This window comes from Malaclemys terrapin, chromosome 8 (genome assembly GCF_027887155.1).
Source record: "Malaclemys terrapin pileata isolate rMalTer1 chromosome 8, rMalTer1.hap1, whole genome shotgun sequence".
Lineage (NCBI taxonomy): Eukaryota > Metazoa > Chordata > Testudines > Emydidae > Malaclemys > Malaclemys terrapin.
Window position 1 is genome coordinate 46,599,930 of NC_071512.1, and position 18,054 is coordinate 46,617,983.

An 18,054-nucleotide genomic window follows, 5' to 3' on the forward strand; every position below is an offset into this window, starting at 1 on the left:
TTGAACCCCACCCTCTACTTTTAAATAGTATTTGAATCAGCCTTCTTATTACAGCGAGGAAATAAGGGGCACGTTCTCCTACAGCCCCGGGAGCAGCTCTGCTCCATCAACCCCTTCCCTGTCAGGCTGTGGGAGGCTCAAGGAAAGCAGGATAGCTGCTCAATCGGCTCTTTCTGAACCTAGGACAGCGTGTATTTGAGAATTGCTCCCCTATCCCATACAGGGCAGCAGAAGAAAGAAGCAACTGAGAACCAGCCACAAGTTATAGCTCCCTGTCCCCTAGCAGAAGACTTGTAGGTGGTTTCTTCTCCCTTTGTGGAAAGAGAACTGAACAGGGCAAAGGAACAGCCCCAACATTGACTGGAGCCTCTGGGTCTTTTTAAGATAACATTTGGCCCTCAGGCTAAAGCAGGCACCACTGTTTTACAGTGTTCGTATATAGGTCTGTTTGTTAGCCTGGGATATTGGCTTATCCAATGGAATAAGCCTCTGCCCCAGCTTACCTGCTGCTGCCACGCGCCTGCCCCTGCTTCTTTTCAGACTTCCCGTGAAGATCTGATTCGCAGGAAGTGGGGGAGGGGGAGGACCAGGGGGGCGGAGCGTTCAGGGGAGGAGAGGAGGGGGAAGACAGCTGCGGGGCTGGACGGCGTAGTAAGGCTGCAGGGGATGGGGGGGGGCAGGGAAGGGGCTTTGGCTGCCGAGCGGCACTTGGCTGCCGCTTTTCTGTCTGTGAATAGCCGACCGGGGGGAAATCCCGGACATTTTTAGATTTTTAGAAATCCCTCCGGACGGCTATTTGTAGACAAAAAAGCCGGACATGTCCGGGGAAATCCGGACATATGGTAGCCCTACCTATCTCAAGGCAAAGTCAAGCAACCAGTCAGGAGGGGCAAAGGGGTTTGGGGGGAAAGTATAACACACTAAAAAAAACCAAACAAATGCCCATCCCTGACTGCAGCACAACCTCATTCCTTACCCTTCCCAGTGTGACTGTAGGTGTGAATTGCAGTTATATTTGGGCCTGCTAAGAAGAAGGAGAAGGAGAGAATGGGGAACGGGGATGCAGGCAAGGCTCTGCAGCCTCAGAGCTAGGAACAGAACACTGGGAAACAGACTCTGCCAGTGTGTGGAGCTATCACATTGTCTTCACTTCACACTTCTGCAGACAGAACATGGAGAGAGGGTGAAGAGAAAGCATTCTAACATACAGTTTAGCTGCTTTTAGTACCAACAGCTATATGGGAAAAAAAATCTTGCCTTATATCACTTTATCTTGACTTTCATTGGTAATCCTGAAAGCACTGGAAAGTGGAAAAGCAGGAAGCAAAGGGGGAAAACAAATTCATAAACAAAACTCACTGACTGCATGAAGGCCTGACCTTTGCTCATTTATAGTTTCCATGTGTACTGTGGTAAGACCTGTACTATCAATGTCTAATTAGACTGTAAACTCATTGGGCCATGGGCCACTTCTGTTTTGTACAGTTCCAAGCACATTTTGGATGCTCTGTAAGAAGAAGGATTTTTTAAAATATTTTAATGCGTTTTGGGGCATGTCTGAAACAAGTCAATAGTAACGATGAAACAAATAAATACGATACTGTATTTACGAAGTAAAGTGCACTGGATTCAGGGGCACAAAGATGGATAAAAATTCAGGAAGGAGGAGGTGGTTGCTATATATAACGTCCAATCAATATCTGGCAAAGGTCAAGAATTACTTCAGTTGGTTTTCATCTTTACACTAACTGACCTCTCATCACATTCCAAACATCACCAAATCTAGCAATTTGGAAAGGTGCAAGTTTGGTTTGATTTTGTATCTCAGTGTCCTAGTTTTATAAACACCCAACAGAAGAAGCTACTAACAAGAGAAGTTACTAGTGCATTTCCTATTTGCCCAAGTGATGCCGGGGGGAGGGTCTTCCATTTTTAATGGACAAAGATGTAACAGATCATACACAAATAACCACAGCTCATTGGTTAAGGACAAAAGGGTTTTTTTTTTAATCTATGTTACAAATAAATCCTCTATTATTTCTCCCTCTAAAACAAACCAGGAATAAATTATTGTTCAGAAAAACCTGTAAACAGAGTTCAATGAGCTATTTTCCCCATAGAATCACACTCTGGAGTTTCATTTGAGCACCATCTTGTGGATCCAGAGACATTTAAATTTCAATCAGATAAGCACAGGCACCAGCACGTGTAACAACAACATGCTTCATATGAATGGTACTTATATAAATCTCTACAGCATAACCCCTTCCATTCAAAGAAAACCCCACAGAAGTCCAACAATGAATACCGACGGGCATAGCAGACTGTGTTTTTGTAAAGTAGCCAACTCGCCAGTAATTAATTAAAATTCGTCTAAGTAAATTAAAGTAATTTGGAAGTAATAAGACACCTCCCTACAATAATGAGAAGTTTAACTATTTTAACCTAAAATAAACCCCCAAAAGTGACCAAAACAAAAACATTCCAAACAAAAGCAAACCTGTACGATGCATGAGAGTTCTGCCACCCTGTCTCAGAAATAAGCTTTGTATCACAGATAAACTGACCTGGTATTCCTCTCTAGAGGTTGCTCTAACTCAAACAGAACATGCCTCAACACAGCCATCAGATTGCAGGCCTGCCAAGTCACTGTAGTGAGAAATGCCAGCGATTTATTCTTGTTCCTCTTGGAAATAGCAGCAGTTATTGGCACCTGTTAACTGAAGTCAAAGGAAACAAAGAACCAGGTGGACTTTCTAAGGCCCTTATTCTTCTCTAAATAAAGAGCCAAGAACCTTGTGACACTAAACCTGGTAAAAGTTTCAACGAGATGAGCAAGCAGAAGTGGGAAGAACATTGGCAAGATGATCAGCTCATTAAGTTGGAACTCTGACACTACTTTCAATAAGGAACTTAGAGATGCATTCAGAGCATCATCTTATCCTTTTCAAACTTGGTATGAGGTCGATCAGTCACTAGAATCTGTATTTCACTCACCCGCTACAAGCCAACAGAATTAAGAAAGTAATAAATCAATTTATTCATGCCTGAATATCGGTGACATCATAGCAGAATTTTCAGAAGCCTTCACAATCCATCACTAACTTGAAACTCTCAGCAGCTAACCTTCCAGTGACTATCCATCTATCTCATCGCTGGTCGTCCCCTACTATGATGACCCTTCACTATTCTTCCTTAACTTTCTCAAGGTTATTTCCATTCCTATGCTTAATGTATATTTCCATGTCTATGCCTCTTAGGTAAACAAGCCAATATAGGAAATTTGAGCTCGTAGGAAAGGTGTTGCTCAAAAAGAGGCACCATCAGTTTTGTCAGGGTTATATTAATATCCAACAACACAAGACTTTTTAAATAGGGGATGTCAAATTCAATATGCCCACATTAGCCCGATAAGTTGCTGAAGAGAGACTTTGTTGAAAGGTAAACTAATTCATGGTAGTCCAAGAGAATTGCCAAAATGAACATGAATGTAATCGGTCTTTAAATCTAGCAGACAATTAGTTTGGTTGAATTTTTGGGGAAAGGGAAGGATGGGGCCCGGAGGAAGTGACCAGTTATAAAGGGATCCATGTGGGGCCACGCACACCAAATAACACACCTTTATGATTTTAAACCCTTTTAATAGACTCTTTCAGATAAACCAGGAAGACTTGAGACATTTGCTAAGAAACATCATGCCTCTGGAATTTTACACTATCAAAAGACTGCCTGGTTCCCATTCCATTGGATAAGCCAATATCATCCACAGCTGGGCTGAGAACCATCTGTCTCAGCCAAAAGAAGGTTATCAAGTTCAGTCAACCCTTGGCCCCCCCAAGCTTGGTCGGTACCTTTGCTACCAGAAGTAGTGGTAAACGGTTTCCAGACTCCCCTCCACTGTGGATAGAAAAAGTATCCCTTGGCAGAATAGTACATTGATAGTTTCTTGTTCAGATGAGTGACAAATGGATCAGCCTCTAATTTCCCAGCTGGAGGAAGGTGTGATCTACCATGCTGTTCTCCAGGGGATATTCATTAGAGACTTCAACCAATCACAAGAACTGTTCTGTGTTCCCTTGGGGTCACAAATCACCTCAATGGAGATGAGGAGACAGGGCTAGGACCCTGCACCCCTATTCACTGCCCCAGAGACCAAACAAAAGTGCAGCATGAGCACCCAATGTGTTCCATGGAGCAACTGTGTCTCCTGGGGGGATAATTCCAACCCCCCCCCCAACCCACCCCAGCCCTCCTTGGGGTAGCTTCTAGCTCCATATTACCCCTTACACACAGTTGTGGCTAGTGCCATAATCTAATCCTTAACCTGAAGTAACACATTGAGGGAGACAGGCAAATGCGTTCTTTATCTAGGGTCAGATGGACTGCCTAGAGTTTTCTTCTTTGGGAACTTTAAATCAGACAATGTGATATGAGTCATGTTTTCCAGCTAGGCCGCTTAAAAAACCAGAGGTCAGTATAATGAGGCCAAGTGATGTTCTGATGCTTGAGAGTAACATGAAAGAGGTGGGAATAAATTTAAACAAAAGGGTCACCATTCTTGGTAATGTATGTCTAGCTCAATGATTTAAACTCCACTGACTTCAACGGAATGACTCCTGCAATACACTGGCAAGGCGGCGGGGGAGATTGATTCCTGTACTCTTTGCAGTGAGTTTCATACATAATGCACTGTTTTGCCTGTGATATGTTGGGGAAAATACAGTGTTATAAACAGGAAAGAATGTTGCAAATGCACCTGATTCAGTGATTTTAATACAGCATTTTTTACTGGTCCTGTACACACACACACACACTTTTTCACATTTGCTTGTACCTGATTTAGAACTTTCTGCAGATATGGTGTTCCCATCCGGTCTGCCATATGCCTGTAAGCTGGATGGGAAAGGAAGAATTTCCTTTCTGCCAGCATGGCTGCCTTAATATCCTTCTTCCCATCAATGTCTTTCTGACTTCTGTTTACAACTCCAATATACCCTAAAACGAGATCAAAACAACTCTGTAAGTCAATGCTGTTATTCCTCACAGTGCAGTGTACATGCTAGCTTGGCTTAGCGTATGTGGGCACACCTTCCATGGAAGTCACTAATTCAAATTCAGTGATGACTGAAATGGTGGTGTAAGTTAAATATTGGGGGTAAGATGGTCAGAAAGCAGGTTTAAATGGGGAGAAAATATCACTTGCACTGATTTGGCATTCCAAGGGATGTGCAAAACAAGTGTGACTTGCACGCCACAGAGGAATAAGAGGAGGATGTAGCAGAAGGGTAACAAACAGGATAAGAAAATAGGAGGTCTTGATATTGACTTTCCTGTCTTCTGGTCTGATCCCTCTCTGGCTGGTTTGTTTTCTGGGGTGTTGAGAAAAGAAAAAAGGGGACTGATCTACCTGGTGAAACTGGGTTAGATTTCAATAGTACTTTTGTATTATTTTAATGGTGGAAATGAACATGTCTCTCTAGCTCTATAAACGATCATCTGAAAAGCTTTTGGAAAGGGGCAGAGCTTAGACTGCAATGACATTATCAAAGATCCAGCGGCTGCTTCCAGACTGCATCAAGGCACTCCCACACATTGCAAGGAACAACAGACATTGTCACAGAAAAGGAAATTTGCAGGTAACTTACACTCATATTTCTCATTACACCTCATCCAGCCTGTTCTGAGGTCTTAGTTGATTTCCCCCCCCCTCCATTGTGTATTTTGGGCACTATCTCCTCTTACATTTATTTTTTCACAGCTTAGCGGGATGATAAAGGCTATGAGCACAATCTCTACTGTAATCTGAAGGTCAGCCGCAGAGATTTTCTAACCGAGCACTCCATTAAAACCAATCTTCTGTTAATTTACCAAATGTCTACCTTCCTCATCACCACTTTGCTACAGAAGCAATTGGTACATGGGAGTTTAATATTCTTACCTCTACGAAGAGGGAGCAACTTGTTCTCCAGAATCTCTGTTGCATCAGTTCCTTCATCCATCAAATCCAGTTTTGTGATTACACCAATGGTTCTCAGGCCTGCATCACCAAACCCCCCCACACACACACAAAATAGTGAAATATCATTTATGATGAGGAAAACCAATCAATTTAACCCTACTCTCTGGTACTGAGTTTACTTGGTAGGGAAGAACTGAGTATTTTCTCACTATTCCAATGGCTCTGCAATGGAGTTTAATGCAAGAGAACTGCATCTTTAATCTGTCATTTTAATTTTTATTTATTTATTTTTTAATTAAAAAAAATAAAAAATAAAAAACCACCTGTCCATTCCAGACCCAGGGGCAGGGTGGGAGCAGGGAGCCAAGTCAGTGTCCATCCACCACCCACATGCACAGAGCCAACAGCTGATAAATGAGATAGCAGAAGTCGGTTTGGGTGTACTGACCATACGCAGAGCCAGGTACAGGAATCAGTTAAGGTGTGCCAGATAGCGAGGCAGGGAGCTTGCATGCTAGCACTGACTGCTAGCACTATAGTTCCGACTGTGGTAACAGAGCCTTTCCCATTAGGCCATCAAGCCCCTCTTGGACTCCACACCCACTTTTTTGTTTTTTAAATTTGCATTACTCACTCTCAAGGTAATGTAGTCATAGCCCCACCAGGCAAAAGATGAACATGGCTCTCTTGAGCCTGTCAGCACTTCTTTTGAATTGGTGGGGAGTGGGGGTCTCTTGCAGTAATACAGAATGCTCCCAGCTCTACCAAGTCAGACTCTTGAATTCTAATCCACCAGATGGCAGCACATTGTTATTACAGTGGCTCTCAACCTTCCAGACTACTGTATCCCTTTCAGGGGTTTAATTTCTCTGGTGTACCCCCAAGTTTCACCTCATTTAAAAACTACTTGTTTACAAAAACAGACATAAAAATACAAAAAAGTGTCACAGCACTGAAAAACTGCTTCCATTCTCATTTTTACCATATAATTCTAAAATATATTGGAATATAAATATTGTACTTGCATTTCAGTGTGTAGTATATAGAGCAGTATAAACAAGTCATTATCTGTATGAAATTTTAGTTTGTACTGACTTCGCTAATGTTTTTTATGTAGCCTGTTGTAAAACTAGGCAAATATCTAGAGGAGTTGATGTACCCCCTTGTTGAACTCTGAGTACCCCCAGGGGTATGTGTACCCCTGGTTGAGAACCACTGTGTTATTACATTGCCAAGACAAATTGCATTTACTCCTGCTGTATGTGTTGATTCATTACATAGTCACATCAGTAAGCAAGGCATGCCAAGAAAACAAACATCCTTCTAACATTTATAGTACAGTAGCACCCAGGCACCCCAATCAGCATCAAGGCCCCATGGTACAAGATGCAATACAGACCCCCTCGGCTGGCAGAGGCCCTGTCACAAGAATTTCCAATTAGGTATATTTCATACTTCACTCAAATTACCATACACTGGTTACTTTTAGACTTCCGTTGATAATACAATTTACTGAATTATGCTGCATGCGCAGAATTCCTATTCTTCTTCAGATGTTGAAATCAGTACAAAATTTTTAGTTATGAGTAATGAGTTTTCTTGCACTGTTAAATGCATGATTCACCACAGTAAACTACAAGATATATTTTAATCAATGGTATCTGAGAGCAGGAAAGGTTTACATCCACTCACACTTACCTTGAGGGTCTACTTCTTTAGCTAACTTCAATGCATCTGAGTTGGCAAGATCAGTGTTGGCTGGAGTCACCGCCAGAATCAGACAGTTTTCACGAGAAATGAACTGCATAATCATGTTTCTGATCTGTTGCTCTATATCTGGAGGTTGATCCCCTACTGGCACTTTAGTGATTCCAGGCAAATCAACAAGGGTCAGGCTTAGCACTAAAGAGAAAGAGCATAAGACCAAAAGGCTTGTTGTTAACACTTTACACACCTAAAGAGAATAAAAAGATGATCCAAGTCTGAAGTTCTAGGGGGGAGCCATAATTCGAATACTGTAGATGTATCAATTTTCAAAGGCTTTTGAACATTATTTTATAAGCACACACAACTAGAGCTGTGCCAAGATTGGCAATTCCATGTCACAGAAGATTTCAACATTATGAAATCTGGTTTTGTTCCAGTTTGGAACTGCTTGTCACAACCTACAAATTACATTGTTTGGCATAATCACCTTCCAATTATATATCTGTAAGATCATAATTAAACATTAAAGGCAGAATTTTCAAAGAGTTGTGCCCATGTTGGCACATAGGACTGGAAGGGACCTCAAGCGGTCATCTAGTCCAGTCCCCCGCACTCATGGCAGGACTAAGTATTATCTAGACCATCCCTGACAGGTGTTTGTCTAACCAGCTCCTAAAAATCTCCAATGATGGATACTCCACAACCTCCTGAGGCAATTTATTCTAGTGCTTAACTACCCTGAAAGTTAGGAAATTTTTCCTAATGGCCAACCTAAACCACCCTTGCCGCAATTTAAGCCCATTACTTCTTGTCCTATTTTCAGAGGTTAACAAGAACATTTTTCCTCCCGCCTCCTTGTAACAACCTTTTATGTACTTGAAAACTGTTATGTCCCCTCTACAAACTAAACAACCCCATTTTTTTTTTCAAATCTTCCCTCATAGGTCATGTTTTTGAGACCTTTAATCATTTTTATTTCTCTCCTCTGGACTTTCCAGAATTTGTCCACATCTTTCCTGAAAGGTGGCACCCAGAACTGGCCACAATACTCCAGTTAAGGCCTAATCAGTGTGGAGTAGATCGGAAGAATTACTTCTTGTGTCTTGCTTACAAATTCCTGCTAATACATCCCAGAATGATGTTTGCTTTTTTTGCAACAGTGTTACACTGTTCACTCATATTTAACTTGTGATCCAGTATGACCCCCACAGGGCCTGATCCCTTTCTGCAGTACTCCTTCCTAGGCAGTCATTTTCCATTTTGTATATGTGCAACTGATTAGGATTTTAGGGCAAGTAAAACTTGTTTTTCTCCCATTTATCCATCGTGTGCCAATATCAATAGAGACCATGGAACATTCCCATCTTACCTATCAATTAGTCAGGTGGCAGTCCATCTGAAAGATGAATTTTCACATACAGTCCTCATCTGATCATCCTCCAAGCAGGCTTCTCAGCTGCCAGCTTCCCAAACTGAAAATCCAGGGCTAATCTAAATGGTACACCAAGCTCTAGCTATTTTTCTGAGTTCCTTCGCAGCTGGAGCATCCTGAGCACGTGTTTATACTGGAGGAGTCCCACAATAGAAAACATTTAGCAGGTATGAAAAAATTGTTTTATTGTGAGATGTCTGTCGCTGGTACAGACCACGAATCTAACTAGCAGTGCCCCGCAACTACCAGAGCGCCAAGCAAAGGTGGGAGGGGAGGGAGACAAGATCCAGCCTAGCCTCTAAAAGCTTACACTGACTCTCCTTGAGAAAAGCAGCTCTTGGATTTCTGAGGCAGAACTGACCAAAGCACCAACTGATAGAAAGCTTTGCTGGCTGATGGGTTGGGATCCAGGCAGTGGTGCTTAAGGAATGTGTTGATGGCACAACAGATGATGGCTCTAAAGAGCTTACAATGGAATTTTCTCCTTGGCTGGCCCAAGATGGAGGCCACTGTTCTAGTAGAAAGATTCTGAAGTTTTAGCAATGAGGAAACTGGCCGAGGAGCAAGTTGGAGGCTGGACTGGACTTAGTGGAAGAGGAAATACTTGGAAGCTTTCTCCTTTAGAAAGCTTGTGATAAAGATTACTGAGAAAGTTTACAGGTAAAAAGTTGTAATAGATTCATACTCTTGTATTTTGTGCCTCCAGCATGAGTCAGGATGAGCCATCACTGAAGAGCTTTAAGGGCTGCCGATTCCTTACATAGCGAAAGGCAGAACTTCCTGTCCCCATCCAGTGGGCTCAGCTGCCCATCATGGCTCTAACTTCCACTTTCTTTTTCACATAAATGGCAAAAGCACTAACCAACACCAACATGCACGTACAACTGTATGAGAAGTGCAGAGTATTTCTCAGACATTTGGGCAGTTAGGATCAAGAAGCATCCATGTCTATCTTTTTCTTTATGACTACCCATTTTAGGAGCAGAGGTGAGATGGCAGAGGCTGTTTCCCAAATCCAGAAGACTGCAAAAATAAAAGACCTTAAAACAAGACTTTTAGACATCCGTACCTGTGAAGCAGGTGATTAGAGATAGGAGTGGACAGATTTATTGACAGTCATGTCTAGGAAGCGAGTCACTCAAACACTTTTGTGATTTCCCATTCTCCCAGGTGTATTTTAGCCCTGCTTAATCAGTATGCCTAAAGGAAGAGTAAGTCTGAAACAAGCAGAGCTTTTAAAGATCCCGGGTTTTTCCTCAGCCCACTTGAACAGAAGTGTGAGTGCCCTAAGGAAGGCCAATACATTCCTCTCCTGTCCCGCCTCCCCCCCCAAAGGTTCAGCTAAGAAACCCCTGCAGTGTGACCCAATCAGATGAGCACGCATCAATGCCACGATATTTGCAGGAGCTGGAATTCTGTCATAGCTAATCTGACCACTCACAGGGGCAGGAAATTATCAGAGTGAGAAGATGTGTGTGTGGCAGAGAAAAAGAGAGACGGCATACTCATATTTGGATCCTACTACACACCCCTCCCATAGGATCAACTTGGAGACAGTGAGCTCACCAGCTGCTGGGAGCCAGAAAATGGGGATGGGAGAGTTGGCCCACTGGATTACCCCATTGGAAAGACACCAAAACTCCAGGCAGAAGATCCCATAGGAACACAAGAGATACCATACTGGGTCAGACTAGGGTCCATCTTGCCCAACAGAGGCATGTACCAGAGTTTCAGGGGGTGCATACAGAACAGGGTGATTACAGAGTGATCACAGAGTAATCCACCCGTCTTCCACTCCTTGCTTCTGGTAGTCAGAGGTTTAGGGTCACCCAGAGTATGGGGTTGCATCCCTAATCATCTTGGCTAGTAGCCATTGATTGATCTATCCTCCATGTACTTATCCAGTTCTTTTTTTAACCCAGTTATACTTTTGGCCATCACGATATCCCATGACATTGAGTTGCACAGGATAGCTGTGTGAAAAATTACTTCCTCTTGTGAGTATTAAACCTGCTGCCTATTAATTTCATTCAATGACCCCCAGTTTTTGTATTGGATGAAAGAATAAACAACACTTCTCTATTCACAGTTTCCCCTTTGGAACCCCCCTTCAGGTAGTTGAAGGCTGCTATCAAATCCCCCCCTCACTCTTCTCTTCTGCAGACTAAACAAGCCCAGTTCCTTCAACCTCTCCTCGTAAGTCATGTGCCCCAGCCCCCTAATAATTTTTGTTGCCCTCCGCTGGACTCTCTCCAATTTGTCCACATCCTTTCTGTAGTGGGAGGACCAAAACTGACGCAATACTCCAGATGTGGCCTCACCAGTGCCGAATAGAGGGGAATAATCACTTCCCTTGATCTGCTGGCAATGCTCCTACTAATGCAGCCCAATATGCCGTTAGCCTTCTTGGCAACAAGCGCACACTGCTGACTCATATCCAGCTTCTCATCCACTGTAATCCTCAGGTCCTTTTCTACACAACTGTTGCTTAGCCAGTCAGTCCCCAGCCTGTAGCAGTGCATGGGATTCTTCCATCCTAAGTACAGGACTCTGCACTTGTCCTTGTTGAACCTCATCAGATTCCCTTTGGCCCAATCCTCCAATTTATCTAGGTTACTCTGGACCCCATCCCTACCCTCCAGAATATCTACCTCTCCCCCCAGTTTAGTGTAATCTGCGAACTTGCTGAGGGTGCAATCTATCCCATCCTCCAGATCATTAATAAAGATGTTGAACAAAACCAGCCCCAGGACCAACCCTTGGGGCACTCCGCTTGATACCAGCTGCCAACTAGACATCGAGCCATTGATCACTACCCGTTGAGCCCGACAATCTAGCCAGCTTTCTATCCACCTTATAGTCCATTCATCCAATCCATACTTTAACTTGCTGGCAGAATACTGTGGGAGACCATATCAAAAGCTTTGCTAAAGTCAAGATATATCACGTCCACTGCTTTTCCCCATATCCACAGAGCCAGTTATCTCATCATAGAAGGCAATCAGGTTGGTCAGGCATGACTTGCCCTTAGTGAATCCAAGTTGTCTCTTTTCTAAGATGAACAGCCCTAACCTTTGTAGTCCCTCCTTATATGGAAGCTGTTCCACATCTATGATCATCTTTGTTTCCCTTCTCTGAACCTTTTCCAGTTCCACTATATCCTTTTTGAGATTGGACTACCAGAATTGGACACAATATTCAAGGCCTAGGCATACCATGTATTTATATAGTGGCACTATGATATTCTCGATCCTATTTTCTATCCATTTCCTAACACTTTCTAGAATACTGTTAGCCTACTTGACTGCTGCAGTGCATTTAGCAGAAGTTTTCAAAGAACTATCCACAGTGACTCCAAGATCTGTTCCTTGGGTGGTAACAGCCAACTTTCTTCTTGCTCAGATTGCTCTTCTAGATATCCAAAGAATCAGCTTGTTCCACTGGGGAGCTATGAATCATGGTCACGCAGTTGAGCCTGGCTCCCACAGGCTATGGCAGTCCCACACAAGACTGAAGCAAGGTCCAGGGCCACAAGTACAGAACGAACCCACTATGGAAGACTGAAAAGATAGATTATAGATAAAGCACCTTCTTCTTATCCTCCCCTACTTCTATTATTTTGCTCTTCAGTTCATGATCAAGATGATATGGATTGATGAAGACAGAAAAAATGGCACCTCAGCAAACAGCATACGTTGTTTTAATGTGCAAAAGAGAAAACAACTGGGGAATCATATTTTCTCCCGATTGGTTGCCAGCTACCCGACACATGAGAAGTTAATGCTATATGGTCTATATTGGTGGCAACCATGCCACATAGAGCAGCTTGACACACCCCCACTGATGAGAATATTAAAACAAGAGCAGTATCTGCTGTAACAACAAGTTCCTACGATGCCTAAGTTTATCAAAACTTGAGTAGATCAAAGGCATTGTCTTGGGACATCCAAGTGACATTTTCAACAACTACAAATTTATAATGGAGCTAAATACTTAACATTTACAAAAGTGCTTCGGGATCTCCAGATCAAAAAGTTAAAAAATACAAAATTCTGTTAAAAGGTAGGTGAGAGTTTATCTGGAGATCATATGATTATTATTTTAAAAATGCAGACTCAATTTTGCACTTCATCATCTCATATAGAACTGACCTATCTAGGTTAATGGAGAAGAAATACAACAATATTTTTTCACTAGTTATTCTGAAATACCAAAGCAGGGATGCATATCCCAAAAGCAACATAGGCAGAGTTGTCAGCTTTCATAAACTCCTTATATTCTAGTATATCTAAACATGTGATATCTAACAAATTAAGAATTAGCTGAAACTGAAGCAGTTTAATCAGATTACTCAAAACTTTTATAAAAACTTATCTGTGTATTGCCTTAGGATACGTGTCTACCTCATGCAGTTTGTAATACCATTACAGGATGTAGCTTTCATGCTATAGTGGAAACTTCAGTGCGTCTGTGGGTATGGCTTCATGTCCAAATTAGCCTGTCTGAAAACTGGGTTGCATATGATGATCATCTGAAGTCCAGTTTTCTTCAATGAGTATTAAAATGGTTTAGTCCTCTCTGCACTGTTAACCGTTTTCTATGCCAGTTGATGACAATCCATTGTCTACAATACGTCACTTTCCTCGCATAGACAGGGTTGAAAGTTCAGGAAAGGGAGTAATCTAACAAAAGGAAGCCTTTTCAGAACACATACTGTTACATGAATTATACACCCTCAAAACTTTCATTCAAAGTCAATTTTAGCAATAGTCTCTCTCTGGAATTTTTTGGTCAAGCAATGAGAACAAACAGAATATATAATATTAGTTACATGAATACAGAGTAGAATGACTTTACCTACCATGTGGGGAATACACTCTTAAATTAATAGGAATTGAAGAAATGCCTTTATTCAGTCCGGTCACTCTGTCTGTTTCTGCTTCAATTTCTTGACGAACTTCATCAAAATCTGTAAACTTCCTCCCTTTGCAGTGTAGGAACTCAGCATATTCTGTAACAAACATCAATAGCCTCTTTACATATCACAAAAGATTTCGAAGATTACAAGACACATCCTTTGTGTTCTCTAGACAGTTTTCTAGAAAAGCATGTTGAAGTCATTGAGGATCACAGGAAAAAAGTTAGGTGGGTGATCAAACAGTGTAGGCAGGGTTCCTACAGATGAAAATAGCCCAGAATGGAAAGGTTTGCTTAAAAAGCAAACAAACAAAAAGGTTTACTGGATGCAATTCGTTACTTTTATCTTTGGCACCTGATATTCTGGAATAACAGCATAAAGAAGGGATTGACTAAATATAATTTAAATTAACAGAATAAGGAGCAGATTGTGAAAAAATAAAAAAACTTGCTAGGGACTCAAATACAGAGCAATTGAGACTACAGTAGCTGGATTGAGAACTATGATTACTGGAACGCAACATGAATCAGTACTAAAGTCTGTTTCTTGAATCTTCCCTAAGTCATTTTCTCACTAATAAATGTTATTGGCTCAGCTGTACAAAGAAATTAAACAAATTTTTTTTTGCATCAATAGTAATAGTTAACTGACTGAAAAACAAAAGAAAAAAAACCTCTTCCCCCTAAACTTTTGTAATCCCTCTGATTTGAAAAAGTGTGTATGTTGGGGGGCTGGGAGGGAGATCCAAGAACCCCACTATCCCTAAGATAGGGGAAAATGAAATTAATTCCCTAATTTAGGGTGTATAAAAATGCTGCAACATAATTCCACAGCAAATTTTTTTGTTTGTTGATCATCTAGCTAAAACCTTCTGGTTTGCCTTTGACAATTTAAATAACTCCAATATAACTTCCATTCTTTTTTAGAACTGGCTGTACAAGAACAAGTGGATTTATTTCATATGGTATCACAGCTGATCAATCAGATTTGTAAATTCTTCAAGCTTGTAAAGTATTTGGTCCCAAAAAATGGAGGGCTGCTCTTTAAGGATGAAAGTAAGTTATGTGACAGACCCCAGTGGGGTACAGGAGTCTGGTAGAGGGCAAATATACTGGTCACTGGATGAGTAGTTTTCTGTTCCCTGAGTGACAAGAGCAGGGGCTGCACTAGAGTAATCAGGAACCTTCTAGAACCAGTTAAGGCAGGCAGGCTAATTAGGACACCTGGGTTTTAAAAGGAGCTCACTTCAGTTTGTGGTGTGAGTGTGAGGAGCTGGGAGCAAGAGGCACAAGGAGCTGAGAGTGAGAGGGTTAGGGTGTGCTGCTGGAGGACTGAGGAGCACAAGTGTTATCAGACACCAGGAGGAAGGTCCTGTGGTGAGAATAAGGAAGGTGTTTGGAGGAGGCCATGGGAAAGAAGCCCAGAGAGTTGTAGCTATCATGCAGCTGTTACAGGAGGCACTATAGACAGCTGCAGTCCACAGGGCTCTGGGCTGGAACCTGGAGTAGAGGGTGGGCCCGGGTTCCCCCCAAACCACCCAATTGACCTGGACTGTGGGTTCTTCCAGAGGGGAAGGTCTCTGGGCTGTTCCCCAACCCACATGGTGAATCTCTGAGGCAAGAAAATCCGCTAATAGGCGCAGGACGCACCAAGATAGAGGAGGAACTTTGTCACACTGGTGTCAGAAGTGAGATCTTCGGGTGCACAGCCCGGTGGAAGAAAGAGGGTGATTTTTTTTTAAAAAAGGGGGAGGTTTTTTGTTTTTTTTTTTCTCACCACAATGGATGACAGTGCGGGCACTGATACAAGCTACGGCGGCCCAGCAGGAGGCTACCTATGTCCGCTACGGCGGCCCAACAGGAGGCAGTGCGGCTGCAGCAAGAGACTAATCGCCTGCTGATGGACCAGGCTGCTCAATACCGAGCTATGTTGCGGGAACTGGTAAACCAGGTAAAGTCCCTTACAGAGCTGAATCATGGCCATGATGGGACGCGGCTCATATGGGCCAGCCACTGGCTGCAGAAAATGACATGGGAGGATGATGTAGAGACATACCTTCTGGCCTTTGAGAGGACAGCCCTGCGGGAAGCCTGGCCTCGAGATCAGTGGTCTGGCATCCTTGCCCCATTCCTGTGTGGGGAGGCCTGAAGAGGCTGCGGCAGACTACCCCCAGCTGAAAGCAGAGATCCTGGCCAGATCTGGGGTAACGACAGCAGTGCGGGCCCAGCAGTATCACGGTTGGAGGTACCAGGAAGACAAAACCCCGTAGTCCCAATTGTATGACCTCATCCCTCTCACACGAAAGTGGTTGCAAACAGAGTCCCGGAGTCCAGAAGAGATACTAGCGGTTCTGGTCATTGACCAATACATGAGGGGACTACCACCAGACCTTCGTGCCTGGGTAAGCCAGAACGAACCCTCTACCTATGACGAGGTTGTCGCCCTGGTAGGGAGGTGAAGGACAGCAAGGGAGCTGACCCGACCAATTAAGGAAGAGGCACCCCGGGTTAAACTAGCAGCACCAAGCCCTAAAGTTCAGGTGACTGGGCCACCAGGAGGGCCCAGGTGGAAAAAGAGAGAGGCTGAAGGCCCATCAGAGGCCACAAAGAGTCACAGCACTGAGGGAGATGAGGATCGTGATGTTAGACTGCCCAAACCAAGAGACCGGGGAACACCTAGGGCTCCATACAGATGTTATGCCTGCGGGGAGTGGGGACACATAGCTGCACAGTGTCCCAATGCTGAGGAGCCTATGCAAAGTAACCTGGGGAACTGGGCAGATCCATGCTCCCTAATCCACCTTGTGGGGGTCTCACTAACCCTACATATGTATACCAGACCAGTGAAACTAAATGGGGTAGGGACCACGGCACTGGTTGATTCGGGGAGTGCTATCACGCTTATCTCAGGGAAGCTCATGAAACGTAGTCAGCTGCTGCAGGCTAAACGTACGGGGATAACATGTGTCCATGGGACAGTTAGTTACTACCCCACCATCCCAGTAAAAATCGAGATCCAAGGGAACACTACTGAGGTAGCAGCAGGTGTAGTCCCTAAACTCCCATACCCGGTGCTCATAGGGAGGGACTTCCCAGGGTTTCGAAACTTACTCCCAGTAGGGGGATTGGAGAAAGATGGGGACCCTAAAATTGGTGAGGCATCCACAGCAGACTGTCAACCCCCAATCTTCTCTGAAATATCCCCAGATTTGTTCTCCACTCCCAGACAGGGTAGAAAGACAAAAAAGGCAGCTAAGGCCTTGGGAACCTGAATACTGACCCAAAGCTAGAGGGTCGCTCTTGTAGGTAGGCGGACCCGCGCAGCTGAAAAGGAGGCCACGCAGGAGGGAGAAACACCTGAGTCTGACCCCCACCCTAATGCTTCTGTACCAGTAGAGGCAACAGAGACTGGGCCCCTAGATCTTGGGCAGATTAGCCCCAGGAGAGGAAATTTTGGACGGGACCAGGCAGAAGACCCAAGGTATGACAACATTAGGAAGGAGGTGACTGAAATAGATGGGGTCCCCATGGAAGGGAAAACCCAGGGACCAGGACCCTACTTCATAATGAAGAAGGATCTCTTATACCGGGTTGCACCAGTACAGGGGCAGAAGGTACAGCAGATCCTAGTACCTCAAAAACACCAGAACGCTGTATTAAGTTTTGCTCATAGTCATCTTTTTGGGGGGCAGTTGGCAGTAGAGAAGACCCTGGCACAAGTCCTGCGACGGTTCTTCTGGCCTGGAGTACATGAAGAAGTACGGAGGTACTGTGCCTCCTGCCCGGAGTGTCAGCTGCACAGTCCCCGTCCCCACTTGAGGGCACCTTTAGTACCCCTTCCCATCATAGAGGTCCCCTTTGAGCGAATAGCCATGGACCTAGTGGGACCCCTGGAGAAGACGGCTCGGGGCCGCCAATATATACTTGTTGTTTTGGACTATGCTACTCGCTACCCAGAAGCCGTCCCCCTGCGGAACACGGCCTCTAAAACTATAGCCAAAGAGCTGGTGGGGATCTTTGCCCGAATGGGGCTACCGAA

At 43.7% G+C, this 18,054-nt stretch overlaps 1 protein-coding gene across 5 annotated transcripts in view; it reads right to left on the reverse strand.

Annotated features, from left to right (window-relative positions):
* Nucleotides 1–18,054, reverse strand: part of DNM3 (dynamin 3) — a 318,627-nt gene that overhangs the window by 238,752 nt on the left and 61,821 nt on the right. For all 5 annotated transcript variants that reach the window (XM_054037812.1, XM_054037811.1, XM_054037814.1 and 2 more), the window contains 4 exons: nucleotides 13,960–14,109; nucleotides 7,658–7,861; nucleotides 5,939–6,037; nucleotides 4,835–4,995 (listed from right to left, as the gene is read on the reverse strand). In XM_054037812.1, the coding sequence (XP_053893787.1) occupies nucleotides 4,835–4,995; nucleotides 5,939–6,037; nucleotides 7,658–7,861; nucleotides 13,960–14,109 (614 nt within the window). The remainder of the gene's footprint in view (nucleotides 1–4,834; nucleotides 4,996–5,938; nucleotides 6,038–7,657; nucleotides 7,862–13,959; nucleotides 14,110–18,054) is intronic.